The sequence below is a fragment of the Mchenga conophoros genome, linkage group LG13 (genome assembly GCF_057382185.1).
Source record: "Mchenga conophoros isolate Kocher_MC1m ecotype Shallow Benthic linkage group LG13, M_conophoros_male_GT1.1, whole genome shotgun sequence".
In the NCBI taxonomy this organism is placed as follows: domain Eukaryota; kingdom Metazoa; phylum Chordata; class Actinopteri; order Cichliformes; family Cichlidae; genus Mchenga; species Mchenga conophoros.
The window spans coordinates 17,348,642-17,360,345 of NC_140538.1; the positions used below are offsets into that span (position 1 = coordinate 17,348,642).

Below are 11,704 nucleotides of genomic sequence, written 5' to 3' on the forward strand. Positions count from 1 at the left end.
TATTTCTATGTCACCAAGCACTTCTTATACAACAGAAAAGGCTGCTATGTCAAGCACAGAATTTGGTATCACGAGTTAAAGCTTAATTTTTTCAATTTAATCAAGAAATGTAACTAAATTAAAATCCCCCCTTTACCTTTAATTTTGGTGACTTCAACCAAAGAATACAAATAAATAAATAAAAATAAAGTAAATAAAATCACAGAATCTTAATCGTAACGTAAAATCACAACTGCCTATACCTAAAGACAGACAACATACATGAAATTCACAGACTCTGAAATAATCACAGACAATAAGGATCCTTAAAATATGTTTCTTTTTAGTTATTAAAAATGAATTTTCTTTTTAATCACAACCAAAGTTAAGAAATGGGTGAATTTCCTTAATAAAAACATTGTCAAAAATGCCTAAGATAGTAAGTAAACACAATGATTTCTCATAAACATGATATGGCACAAACCTAAAGAGATGAAATCTCACATGGCAAAGCCCATGGATGCAAACAAAACAGTTGCCGTTTAAGTTCTGGAGACTTCGAGGCTAAGCATATGGTATGCTTATAAAGTGCTATTATGTATAGGAAAGACTAACAGTATAAAATAACAATGACAACAGGATGATTTTGAAAAAGCTGGAATTATTTTCATTTGACTTTGATTGCCAAAAATAAGCCACATTATTTATATGAATTTATATGAATAAATACTCTATTAACAGCAAATCTGATATCTTTCAATGATCCAAATGACAAAAGAATGAATGCACAAATTGTACAAATCTGGCTACGTGGAAACGACAGTTCAATTCCCGCCCAGAGCATTAAGTGGATCATCAAAAATGTTGCTTGAATCCGTTGCGGTACTGCTGTTCTCCTTGGATGGTGTTGTTTTCTTTGTTTTAGGAGGAGCCTTTGCCACTGGCTTTATTGTGCTTGTTGAGAAAATGTCATCTTTAAAGAACAGAGAGGCATACATAATATTTAGTCAAACAAGCCAGGCAGACAAGAGAAAAGGCGAAATTGAACATTTCCATTAAAAATAACCACGTGCATTTTATTGTTGCTTACCCATGTCGTCATCAAATATCGATTTGGTATCTCCCTTTGCCTTGGACTTCTCTTTTGTTTTTAAAGTGTCCGTCAGGTCAGCAAAGATGTCTATGTTATCATCAAACAAGCTGGCATCGATGGTCTTCTCTTTGTGCTTCTTGTTAACTTTAGGCACAGCGGCTACTTCGTCCTGAGAACAGACAAATGTTTGAGGAAATAAACCTCATTAGGAGTACGACACAGACAATCTCATTTACATAAAAATAAAATAAGAAGAAAGGTACCTGAAAGAGGTCCTGCTTTGAAAAACTACTGCTGTTCTTGATTTCTTTACTGCTTGTAGATGAGGGAGTGGAGCTGTTGCTCAGCCCAAAGATGTCATCATCGTCATCATCATCATCTTCTCCCAAAAAGGATGCTGCCTTGGCTTTTTTAGTAGTTGGTCTTGGCTTAACCTTCTGAAAAAGGTCATCAGTGTTGCCATCAAAAATGGATGGGAGTGTGGTTTTATCTTTATCCTTCTTCAGTCCCGTCCCGCTATTGGCCTGAGGGGGCACCGCCTTAGAAGTTTGCCTGGTGGAGGATTTGTTAGAGATTGAGGTTCCCCCAAACACACTGTCAGAGCCAAAAAGGTCATCCTCATCAGGAGACAGCAGCAGCTTGTTACTGTCCTTTACAGAGTCTTTCTTTTCAGCCTTTGAGGACACTGGTAGTTTTAGTTCGGATGGTCTAGGGGAAGCTTGGGAGGGTAAAGGTTGAGCAGTTGTGGAAATGGGTAAAGGTTGAGAAGGTGTAGAGGAAGGCAGGGCTGTATGTGCAGTTAAGCTTGGTAGTGTTGGATCGACGTGCAAATGGTCAGACTTGTCCGATGTAGGTGAGACTAAACCAGACACGGTGGGGTTTGGCCCAAGAACATTTCTACCTAGGGTCTCTTCTGTATCCTCCACAGATCTTTGGGCCGCTTGCTGCCTCGCTGCTCTGGACTGGGGTCTCCGAAGTGCAGAACCTTTGGTGCGACTCTGCATGACAGAAGATTCACACTAACAATGTCAACCCAGAAATCCGAAAAATAAGAAAGACAATAATAAGCCTCAATCAAATCAATCAAAAAAACAAAAACAAACAAAAAAAAACAAAAAAAAAAAAAAACCACACCTTGTGTGCGCTCTGCAATGTTGTGACCTGGACCGGGGTGTCAAAGCTGACGCCTCCCTCTCTGTCTGGTCCAGCTCTTGCAGGAGTTGTGGCAGGGCTTGGGCTCAAGCTTGAGCTGGATACACCAGAGGAGGAACTGGGTGCCATGCCAGGGAATAAACTTGCATCTCCTGGCATAGTGGGTACTGCACCAGGGAGCAACGCAGCAGGGTTGATCATCAGACTGGCCTGAATGCAAACAAAATAGGGTCAAAGTGAAAAATATAAATATGATACTAACCTTTTTAAAACAGACTAATTATGTGACTCAAAAAAAAAAAAAAAAAGACATTTTTGGCTATTATCTATTCATGAAGTTTCTCATCATAGTTCCAAACAGCAGATCATTCAGAGAGAAATGAGAAACCAGAACTGTTGATGGAAGTGAAGGAAGAACAAGATGGGTAAGTGCCAACAAGTGAAACTGCAAAGTAGCAGGTGCAAACTTTGTTCTCTGTTTAATACATACAAATCAAAGCAGACAATATGCTTCATTTTGAAGATCTGAAGGTGGAATTTTTATTTTAATTTTTTTTTTAAAAGCCCAGACAGAAGGAAACCTTAAAAAGAAAGACATGTAAGTGGGAACAAGCTTTCCTCAGAAGGAATCAAGAGTGAAATGTCAGGAATGAGGACGTTTGATTCAATGAAAACAAAAATATTACTTGAAGCTTCCCAATCTTCGATGAGGAATCTTTTGGTTTTACAGGGCTCGGTGCGGGTTTCTGTGTGGTCAAATTACAGGTAATTACAGGTCAGAATTTAATCCAAAAGTGTTCAGCTAGAAAGAGCACTGTATTTCAATAAGGGAAACTATGAAATAAGTGCGTCTATCACAACATACTGAAAACCATTTAAAAAAAATACATAAAAAGTAAAAACTTAGAAGGAAGAAAGCATGATATGGGCAATTCAGTCTAACCTCAGTCTCTGATACAGGGTCTGGACTTGCGAGTGGTGCTTTGTCAACAGGCTTACTGGGCTTCTCTGCTACTTTCTAAGAATGAAAAGGAGGGATTGGATTTCTGGGTTTTGAGTTTACTTGACATTAACACAACTGATATTTTTTCCTACCACAACAGAAGCCCAAAATCTAATTGCTAAAAATAATCATACTGGTACCGGAGGAGGAGCTTTTGGCTTGATGGAGCTGAAGAGGTCATCTTCAATATCATCTGCAAACAGACTCTGTGCTGCTGGCTTCACTGAGCTAGGCTTGGAACTCTAGTAAAAGAACATATCTGCTTTTAGAGACACTATGTAGCTAAGTGAAATATGTTATCTACAGGGACAAGATAGACGTAAAAATCATATCAAATATACTGACTGTAGTTTTTGGTGAAGTGGCAAATAGGTCAACATCTGGGTCGTTGTCCTTCTGCTGTGTGTGACTGAACAGCAGCTCTTCATCCTGGAACACCCCGGTGCTCGTTGCCTGCGGTCGCTCCTCTATAGACTATAAAATAATATCCAGACAGACTTTTTTAACAGTTACTACAAGAGAAATAAAATCATGCAATTCAATCAATTCTTCTGAAGCAGACAAACCTTTACAGTGTTTTTTGTTGTGGGTTTACTGGGCGTAAATATTGGATTATTCCAATCCCGTTCATCTTCCTCCTCATCATCAAACAGACTAACGGTCTTTGTTTTCACTTTCTCTTCCTTCTTTTCCTCCTTTTTGACATTTGTTGGTGGGCTGTCTTTAGACAGGAAGATGTCATCTTGATCGTCTTCGTCCAACGGGCTCTTAGTCGGCTTGTTCGGGAGAACATTAATGCCTCCAAAAAGACTCACAGCTCCAGCAGGCTTCTTTTTACTTTCGCTGCTCTCTGACGATGATGGTGGTGTTACTGGCTCAGTGTTCTTTGTTGCAGGTTTCTCCTGCACTGATGGCTTGTCCTTTGATGCTGTCACAGAAACTGCAACCTCCTCAGACTTCTGTAAGACCGAGGACGACTGAGAGGTCACATCAGGTCTCTAAAGAAAAGAGTTATTTATAGAATTTGGTCTGAATACAACAAAAGGGTGTAATATATTACACAGAATCTCAGTTTAAATATCACTACTGTTTGCTGATGCTTTTTCAAATGAAAGACCCCTTTAAAGATCACTGGAGCGAAGCATCAAAGCAAATGTTAAATACAAAAAAACCCCCAAAACGAATCATGAGTGCACTCACTTTCGCTGGAGTTGCTGCGTTTGTGTTAGCAGCATGTTTGATGCCAAAGAGGGAACCTTTATCTTCATCATCATCACCCTCATCTTCAAACAAGAGAGCAACCCTCTGCGGCTTTGTCTTACTATAAAGAGTGGCAAAACAAGAGGATATTTAAGAAATCCTGTCAAAGAGCGTTGCAAAAGTTGCAAAAGACTAAGATCAAAGTCATTCTACAATGAGTAGAAATATTCTGCATGGAGGAAGAGAAAGTCTGTAAATACCTTGATTCTTTTGTTGGAGCAAACAAATCATCCTCATCGTCATTAAAGAGGGTGCTCTTCTGAGCTGGTTTGGCACTGGGGAGACTGGATGGGGCACTTGCACTGGATTTCATACCTCCGGTCTTGGTCTCTGGTTTTGTTGCACTACTTTTTGAACTTAGCCATTGGTCCTGTCATTTGAGAAAATAATCCATCATTTAATAAAGTGCTGGCAGGAAGAATTGGAATGTTTGGTTTTTTTGTATATATTCATACCTCATCATCACTGAAGAGTGAACTGGACACAGGCTTAGTGGGCTGTGGTGTGGAGGCTTTAGCTTGAGGTGGTTTTGGTTTAGATTTAGCTACAGAGGCAAACAGATCCTGCAAGCAGAAGATTCATCAGATTATAGTGATGCAGTCTCACCAAAATAAGACTAACTTCATTTAAGTTTGTGAAGAAATATTTTCACCTCTTCATCCTCATCATCAAATAAAGACAAAGGAGCCATGGCGGGTTTGCTCTGGCCTGTAGTTTCAGGCTTAGACTGACTCTTAATGTTGGTTGAAAATACCTGTGGAAGGCAAAACACATTTATAGTGTAATAAAATGTACCAGTGCTGTTTTTAATTTTACCCACTGATGTCTGAGAGCCTTACTTGTGTATCTTCATCATCATCAGAGAACAGGCCTCTGGTCTGGGGTTTCTGAGGCTGCTTGACAGCAGCACTTCCAACATCTGGAGGCAGACCATTCTGAAATCCATAACATGATGATGTGAAACCGAATACAAATACCTTTCTGACTTTAAAGCGGCAGAATAAGGTTTTTAATCTTATGAGAAAAACAGTGATAAACAGTAAAGAGAAGTGAACTCTGTCAACAGGAGAAAAAGCCAGCAGTGTTTTCCAGACTAAATTGAATTTGGCCTATTTTCAGAAAGCACTGGAGTTTCTGCCCTTGTTTGCGCATTTAATATGATCTGTGCCTGACAAATGACTTATTCCACAGGCAGGAACAACCACAAAACAAATTGCACACCCAGACCTTCATGGAATAAGGTAAAATTCAATATACAGTCAAGTCTCCAAATAGTTGATGGCGTATTATGAAACACTGCAAAAAATTTTTAAAATGCTAGATGGCCTTCGCATTCAAGTTAATGAAGCCAAATTGAGAGCTTTTTGCCCAAAGTCCTGCCATTTTGCAAGTGAAAACACAGTAAATTTGATTTTGTCAGGAGAATATTGTTAGACAATGTTCCATTCAGACCTCCTCTGCTTTCTCAGACTCCTCACTGGTAGATGGCTGCCGTTTCTTTAGGCCCTCACTGAGCAAGCTTTTAGTCCCAGGACCAAACATGGAGATGGCCCCTGCAGGCATCTAAACATAAAAATTAATGAATGTATGAAACTCATCTTATACACTTAGTCATCATGTTTCGCAGCAGCGATAAATGTGTGCGATTATACCTTTTTCTCAGGTGGATTTTCCTTATCTGCTACTACCTCCTTGTTTTGAGGTGGAGGTGCTGCACTGAACTTGTCACTGAATATGTCCCCATCATCATCATCATCATTACTGAAAAGGTCAACAGCTTTCTTGGGTTTGGATTTTTCTGAAAAGTAAAAAAGGAAGTACAATCACTACATAGTCAGTTCAGAGTGTGGAACTTATTTCAACTTTCACTGTAGCGCTTAGGTTCCCATTTTCATTTCTTACCTGAGTCAGCTTTTTTCAGGCTTCTACCACTGAAGAAGTCGTCGTCGTCGTCGTCGTCGTCTTCCTCCTCATCATCAAACAGCCCACCCCCTCCTCTGACAGCTCCTACTGGAACCTGTTTGGAAGGGGCAGTGGTCTTAGGAGCTGGAGTCCCATTCTGTTTGCTTTCCTCTGACTCGGAGTTGTTCCCTGAACTGAAGAGGCTGCTTTCTGTTGGCAGAAAGTGACTGACTTTATTTAAGGATGATGACACACACTCACAAGGTTATTTAGCCATCATAAAACTAATTCCTACCTGGGAATATTGATACAGCACCGACTGGAATCTTCTTTATAGATTTGGTAGGTTCTTGGGTGTTAATGAAAAGATATGCGTTAAGTTATAGGTCCACTTTTTAAAACATCTGTAAATATTTTATGTATATTGTTCTCTCACCTGCACTTTCTTCTGTGCTTTTCACACTTTCATTCACAGCTTTCTTCTCTTGAGACACAGCAGGTTTTGGTGCCTCAGAGAAAAGATCACCCTGCATGATGATACAACAATATAAGACAACACAGTTCAAACAGTCTCTACAATGTGGAAATCAGGTGAAACAGAGCAACCGACAAAATAACTTTATCACCTCGTCATCATCATCATCGAATAAGCCTTTCCCTCCACTGAAGAGGCCACTTTTCCCCCCAAATGGTGAAAACTCATCATCCTCTTCATCATCATCATCCTCCATCTTTGGTGGCTTGAACATGTCATCACTGTCTTCCTCAGCAGCTGTTACAATGTCAATTAACAAAACTGAGAATAATGGAATCCCTGCTTTGGAAATAAGTGATGGGAAAAGCACTAATGCAAAAATCATCATGTACTGATGAATGAATGAGTATCCTACCCTGTGGCTTTGCAGGCTTTGGCTCTTTTCTGCTTTTACTTTTCTTCTTAGATGCCAATGCTTCAAATGTATAACACGGTAGAAAAAAACAAAATATCTGAGCATGCAGTGATGAGCTGTAATGCTTTCTGGGAAATCTTAAAAGTAAACTTGGATGCACTCATTTTCAATCAAATGGAATACAATGAGCGGAAAAGATGAATATTTAAAAAGTTTCGTAATAACAGGACTCACATGCACGATCTCCCTCGGGTTTGTTGAACGGTTCACCTTTGATTCGGGCAGCTAGCTCATCAGCAAATGACGATGGACCTGTATTCTGAACGTGACAAAAACAAACAGAGCAGATTAGAAAGCAGAGAAGAAAAAAGGAATCAGACATTTCCATAACACTGTTGTTAGTCCTTTATATGGGCGTAGCATACTTGTGTGTCTTCGTCATCCTCCTTGTCTGATTCCCCAAAGATGTCAGAATCTTCATCGTCCTCTTCATCATCTTCATAACTCACCATGGAGGACTTCTAGGCAAGCGTAGGAGAAAACCCCCCCCAAAAATACCAAAAATGTTAGTTATATTTTATTTTAGCATGTATTGTAGTTGTTAATGTGTTGGACAAATAGGGAAACAGGTTACCTTCTTAATACTATTGTGAACTTCCTCCTCCTGATTAAAATCATCGTCTGAATGCTGTTAAAGTATTAGAAACACGAATAAATGTAAGGATTTAAAAAAAAAAAAAAGAAATATATATATGTGAAAAAATGTGAAAATGATATTACTTCTTCTTTGTCATCTTCACTTTCAATCACACTGTCCCTGTCACTGTCAACTGACATTTCTGAAATGACAGAAACACTGTTAGAAATATACGTTACTTTATGCGAGTGCCTACATAAGCTATCGTCAGTAATAATGAGTACTTTACCATCACTTGATAGGTCACCAAGTCCAACATCATCCTGTTCCATGAAGGCCTGGGAACCAATCAGATACGGCAGTGGTCTGTCCACATAAAGATCCTAAAGGTTCAGGAAACAGGAAGTAAACAGAAAATAAATTAAATTAATGTAAAGAAACATTATTAATAGGTTTTCTATAGTTATTACAATAATCCCCTTTAATGCTTCAAAGATGAAAGCACACCTTGGGCTCTAGGATTGCATCTGCTCTGTCTGACACCTCCTCATCCTCCGAGTCAGAGTTTCCTGCTTTAATGTCCAGATGCTCAAAGGCCGACTCCAACACTTTCAGACCATAATTCACAGCTTCCTGCATCTTAGGTATCAATTCTGCTTCTTTCTGCTCTCGAGACTTCTCCTTAAGGAAAACCACACATAATCACAGTTATGGGAATAGTTCAAGAAATACGAGTAACAGGTGCTGAATTTCTTAACGTACCTGCTGAGGCTTCTTTTCTGAAGCCTCAGCCTTGGGTACAGTCTCTTCTACTTCTTCATCATACACTCTCTGAAACAGGACATAAAGTTAAAAGACAGATTACATCGTGTAAACTTCACCAAAAGAGACCTTGGATCACTCATGGCTCCAATAGTGCATCAATAAGTTGTGTGAGTTATCATAATGTACAGACACAGCTAAGCTATAAAGAAGGAATTGCAGTGTAAATGTTTAAAAGCTATGCATTACATTTTCTATAAACTGTGTGTTGGACAGCATCAAAAAGTCATTAAAGACAGAGTGCAAGCAGCTGTCTGTGGTCTTGGTGTCACGGATCAGACTGTCCAGTTGCTTTTCAATCTCGTGTGTCTTTGACAGCATTCTCTGTGAGAAATCTTGAAGAAAGAGGAAGAGCTGTAAAGAAAAGGAAATTGTTAGACATTATTAAGACAGGATAGCTTGCAGGATGACTTTCAATTCACCAAACAGAACATACATCTTCTGTTTCTTTGCTCCATTTCAGAGCTGGGGAGGATCTTCCTGACTTACCCCTGAGTCAGCTGCTAAGGACCAGTTGGCGTCGTTTTGTCGCATCTCTTCAAGAGTCCAGGGTCTCTCCCAAATCTGAGCATCTTTCTCTAAGTGTTCACTCCTGCTTGGGCCATTTGCCATTCCCTCCGGCAACCCACTCATCTGCAACCAGATCACGTGCTTCTGTTAATGGATTTAATAATTCATACGAGCCCTTAAATGCCTCTGAAACCCCAATGGTAAAAAAATAAATAAATAAAACCTCAAATAAAATGAAGGTTTGCCTACAATGATTCAATTTTTATTTGAGCTTGTTTTGAACAAATGCATTGAATGTCAAAGCTTGGTGATGAAAATAGCTTTTAAATATTTTAGGGGTTTTTTTTGTATTTTTTGGAAGTGCATCATCCAGAAACAACTTTCCCCTTACCAACAAGTCTTCAGACACTGAAAAAACTATTCATATCACAGAGATAAAGTAGGAACTGAGGACCAGTTTGTCATATTCTCTACATTTAAGGTGACCCAATAAGCTTGGAACATTGTATCAAACAGACAAATCTGTTAATAATTAACCTATAAATTTTGAGTGCAAAACTGTACAATATCAGTAATTAATCTCACTGCTCTGAGATCAAAAGAAATTACAACAGTTAACACAAACAATGCGGTCTTTGGCAGGACTGTGGCACTCCAGATCAGAGTCAAGGACATCGGCATGGCCAAATAAAAAACCCACATGATGCCTCCCACAGCTAAACAGCCAGCATGAACTCTGGTCAAAGGTTTAAAACTCTCCACTGAAAACAACTGTGGGTATGTCACTACTACTACTACAGTGTCATGTGCCTATTCTCCAGAGGTCAGCTACTTTCCTCCTGTGGTGTGACGCTTGTATATTGTGGATACAAACACCACTTTTCCGCTGCGGGAAGAGCCCAATGTTGGTTGGCCACAGTTCGCTGGTAATAGAAGTGCATAGCTGATGCTAGAGATCCATTCCAAGTGCTGCTGTATGCACGTATGTGTGTTTTTTTTTTTAACTTAAACAGTAATTGGAAAAAAATGCGCATGAAATGAAATTATCACAGAGCGTCGCAAGTCCTTATAATACAACTCCATGTTTAATAGCTCTGTATGCAGCAGGTGCTTATACAGCATTTGTACTAACATAGCTAGACTAGCCTAGCCAGAAAAAACATTTAATTGTAACGAGATAGTCACCGCTACTCGCTTTAGCTACGAGTGGTTTGAATGTGATGCAAGTACCTATTCTAATCCAAGACCTTTGAGCCAATTAAGCCACAACAAAGCAAACCAAAAACTTACAGCGGTCATTACGTCTGAGTAAATCGGAACAGATTACTTTTCTGGAGACCTTATCCAAATATAGATTTAAAAGTTTTCATGGGAGGACTGTCTGTGCATGTGCGTGTGCATACAGATACTGACTGCTTTAAATATGCGCCTGAAATGCAACACGATGAATGCAATTCTAACTTATAACTTCCTCTTTTAACTTTTATCATTCTACTAATATCCTTCGACACAACATGTTCTGCAATAGTGTTACAAGTTTCCGGAAGGAAGCTTGAGGAATCCACAGAGTTGTCTAAATGTCATTTCTTGTAACTAGAATTTCTTTCTTGGTAGAGAAAGCGCAGACTGTTTGGCTAACAGCTAGCTTAACTTAGCTAGCCAACACCAACGGTGGTTGCTGCTGTTCCGAGCTAACGAGAGTGACACACACACACAGACAAAAACCACGCACTCCCGAGCTTACCTTGACGACCTCTGGATAAATGCTTTCTAAGACGGTCAAGTGTTGTCAGAAACGACGAGGAAAATAAGATCGATTATGCAAAATTTGGCCTTTCCCTCATTGGTCTTCTGACAGGTCAGCCATATTCTGTCTGCAGACAGTCACCTGACTGTCGTTGCCCAGCAACATAGTGAAAGTGGGGCGGAGTGGAACAGACCAAACGGCTGGCTTTCCGCGTTGGGTGACTGGTGTGGTTGTCGCTGCATCTCATTCATGTTAGTGTTGCGTTTTATTTAAAATACATAGGTTATTGAATGCCAGAAGAAATCCGATATATATAAACGAGAGCGAGAGAGAACAATAAAGTAACGGCAAAGCAAAACTCTTCATTCACGTGTCAGCTGTTAACAAAAAACGAAAGCAAAACCGAATACATTTATCTGTTATTGAAATTACAACAAGACCAAATACCCCCCCCCCCCCCCAAAAAAAAAAACAACAACCAACCAACCAACCAACCAAACAAACAAACAAACAAAACAAAAAAACATGGCTAAAGCCTTTCCAAACACCAACTGTGCATGTCATGGACAGGGGGGTGGCGCACAAGATTAGATCACATTTTATGAGTAATCGGTTCGTTTCAGACTTTTTCTTCGTCTTAAACAACTAAAGAAGGCCTATTTTGTAAAATCTTACCAACCTCATATGAGTATCATGTTGCAAAGGCAAA

At 39.5% G+C, this 11,704-nt stretch overlaps 1 protein-coding gene across 5 annotated transcripts; it reads right to left on the minus strand.

The window, feature by feature from the left end:
* Positions 1 to 302: 302 nt before the first annotated feature.
* On the minus strand, positions 303 to 11,154 carry washc2c (WASH complex subunit 2C). Of its 5 annotated transcripts, none has more exons than XM_085296833.1 (31): positions 10,993 to 11,154; positions 9,228 to 9,371; positions 8,928 to 9,092; positions 8,679 to 8,747; positions 8,424 to 8,597; positions 8,206 to 8,299; positions 8,060 to 8,118; positions 7,914 to 7,967; positions 7,705 to 7,800; positions 7,514 to 7,598; positions 7,280 to 7,339; positions 7,016 to 7,161; positions 6,826 to 6,916; positions 6,685 to 6,738; positions 6,390 to 6,599; positions 6,140 to 6,285; positions 5,940 to 6,050; positions 5,327 to 5,422; positions 5,140 to 5,241; positions 4,943 to 5,050; positions 4,688 to 4,857; positions 4,428 to 4,548; positions 3,794 to 4,186; positions 3,573 to 3,701; positions 3,368 to 3,469; positions 3,168 to 3,242; positions 2,911 to 2,970; positions 2,207 to 2,434; positions 1,336 to 2,070; positions 1,070 to 1,241; positions 303 to 952 (listed from the first exon to the last, which is right to left on the minus strand). In XM_085296833.1, the coding sequence occupies exons 2-31, from the start codon at positions 9,369 to 9,371 to the stop codon at positions 804 to 806; spliced, it is 4,398 nt and encodes a 1,465-aa protein (XP_085152959.1). In that variant the 5' UTR covers positions 10,993 to 11,154; the 3' UTR covers positions 303 to 803. The 5 variants fall into 5 exon arrangements, with proteins under 5 accessions (XP_085152959.1, XP_085152958.1, XP_085152961.1 ...); XM_085296832.1 differs by having other exon boundaries at positions 3,794 to 4,225; positions 10,993 to 11,153; XM_085296835.1 differs by lacking the exon at positions 7,280 to 7,339 and having other exon boundaries at positions 3,794 to 4,225; positions 10,993 to 11,153.
* Between the last annotated feature and the right edge of the window lie 550 nt (positions 11,155 to 11,704).

Coding starts and splice junctions, on each gene's coding strand:
- washc2c (XM_085296832.1), bottom strand. CDS start 9,371: ATGAGTGGGTTGCCGGAGGGAATGGCAAATGGCCCAAGCAGGAGTGAA. Junction 7,801..7,913: donor TTCACAATAGTATTAAGAAG/GTAACCTGTTTC, acceptor ACGCTTGCCTAG/AAGTCCTCCATGGTGAGTTA. Junction 2,971..3,167: donor ACCCTGTATCAGAGACTGAG/GTTAGACTGAAT, acceptor TTGACCACACAG/AAACCCGCACCGAGCCCTGT.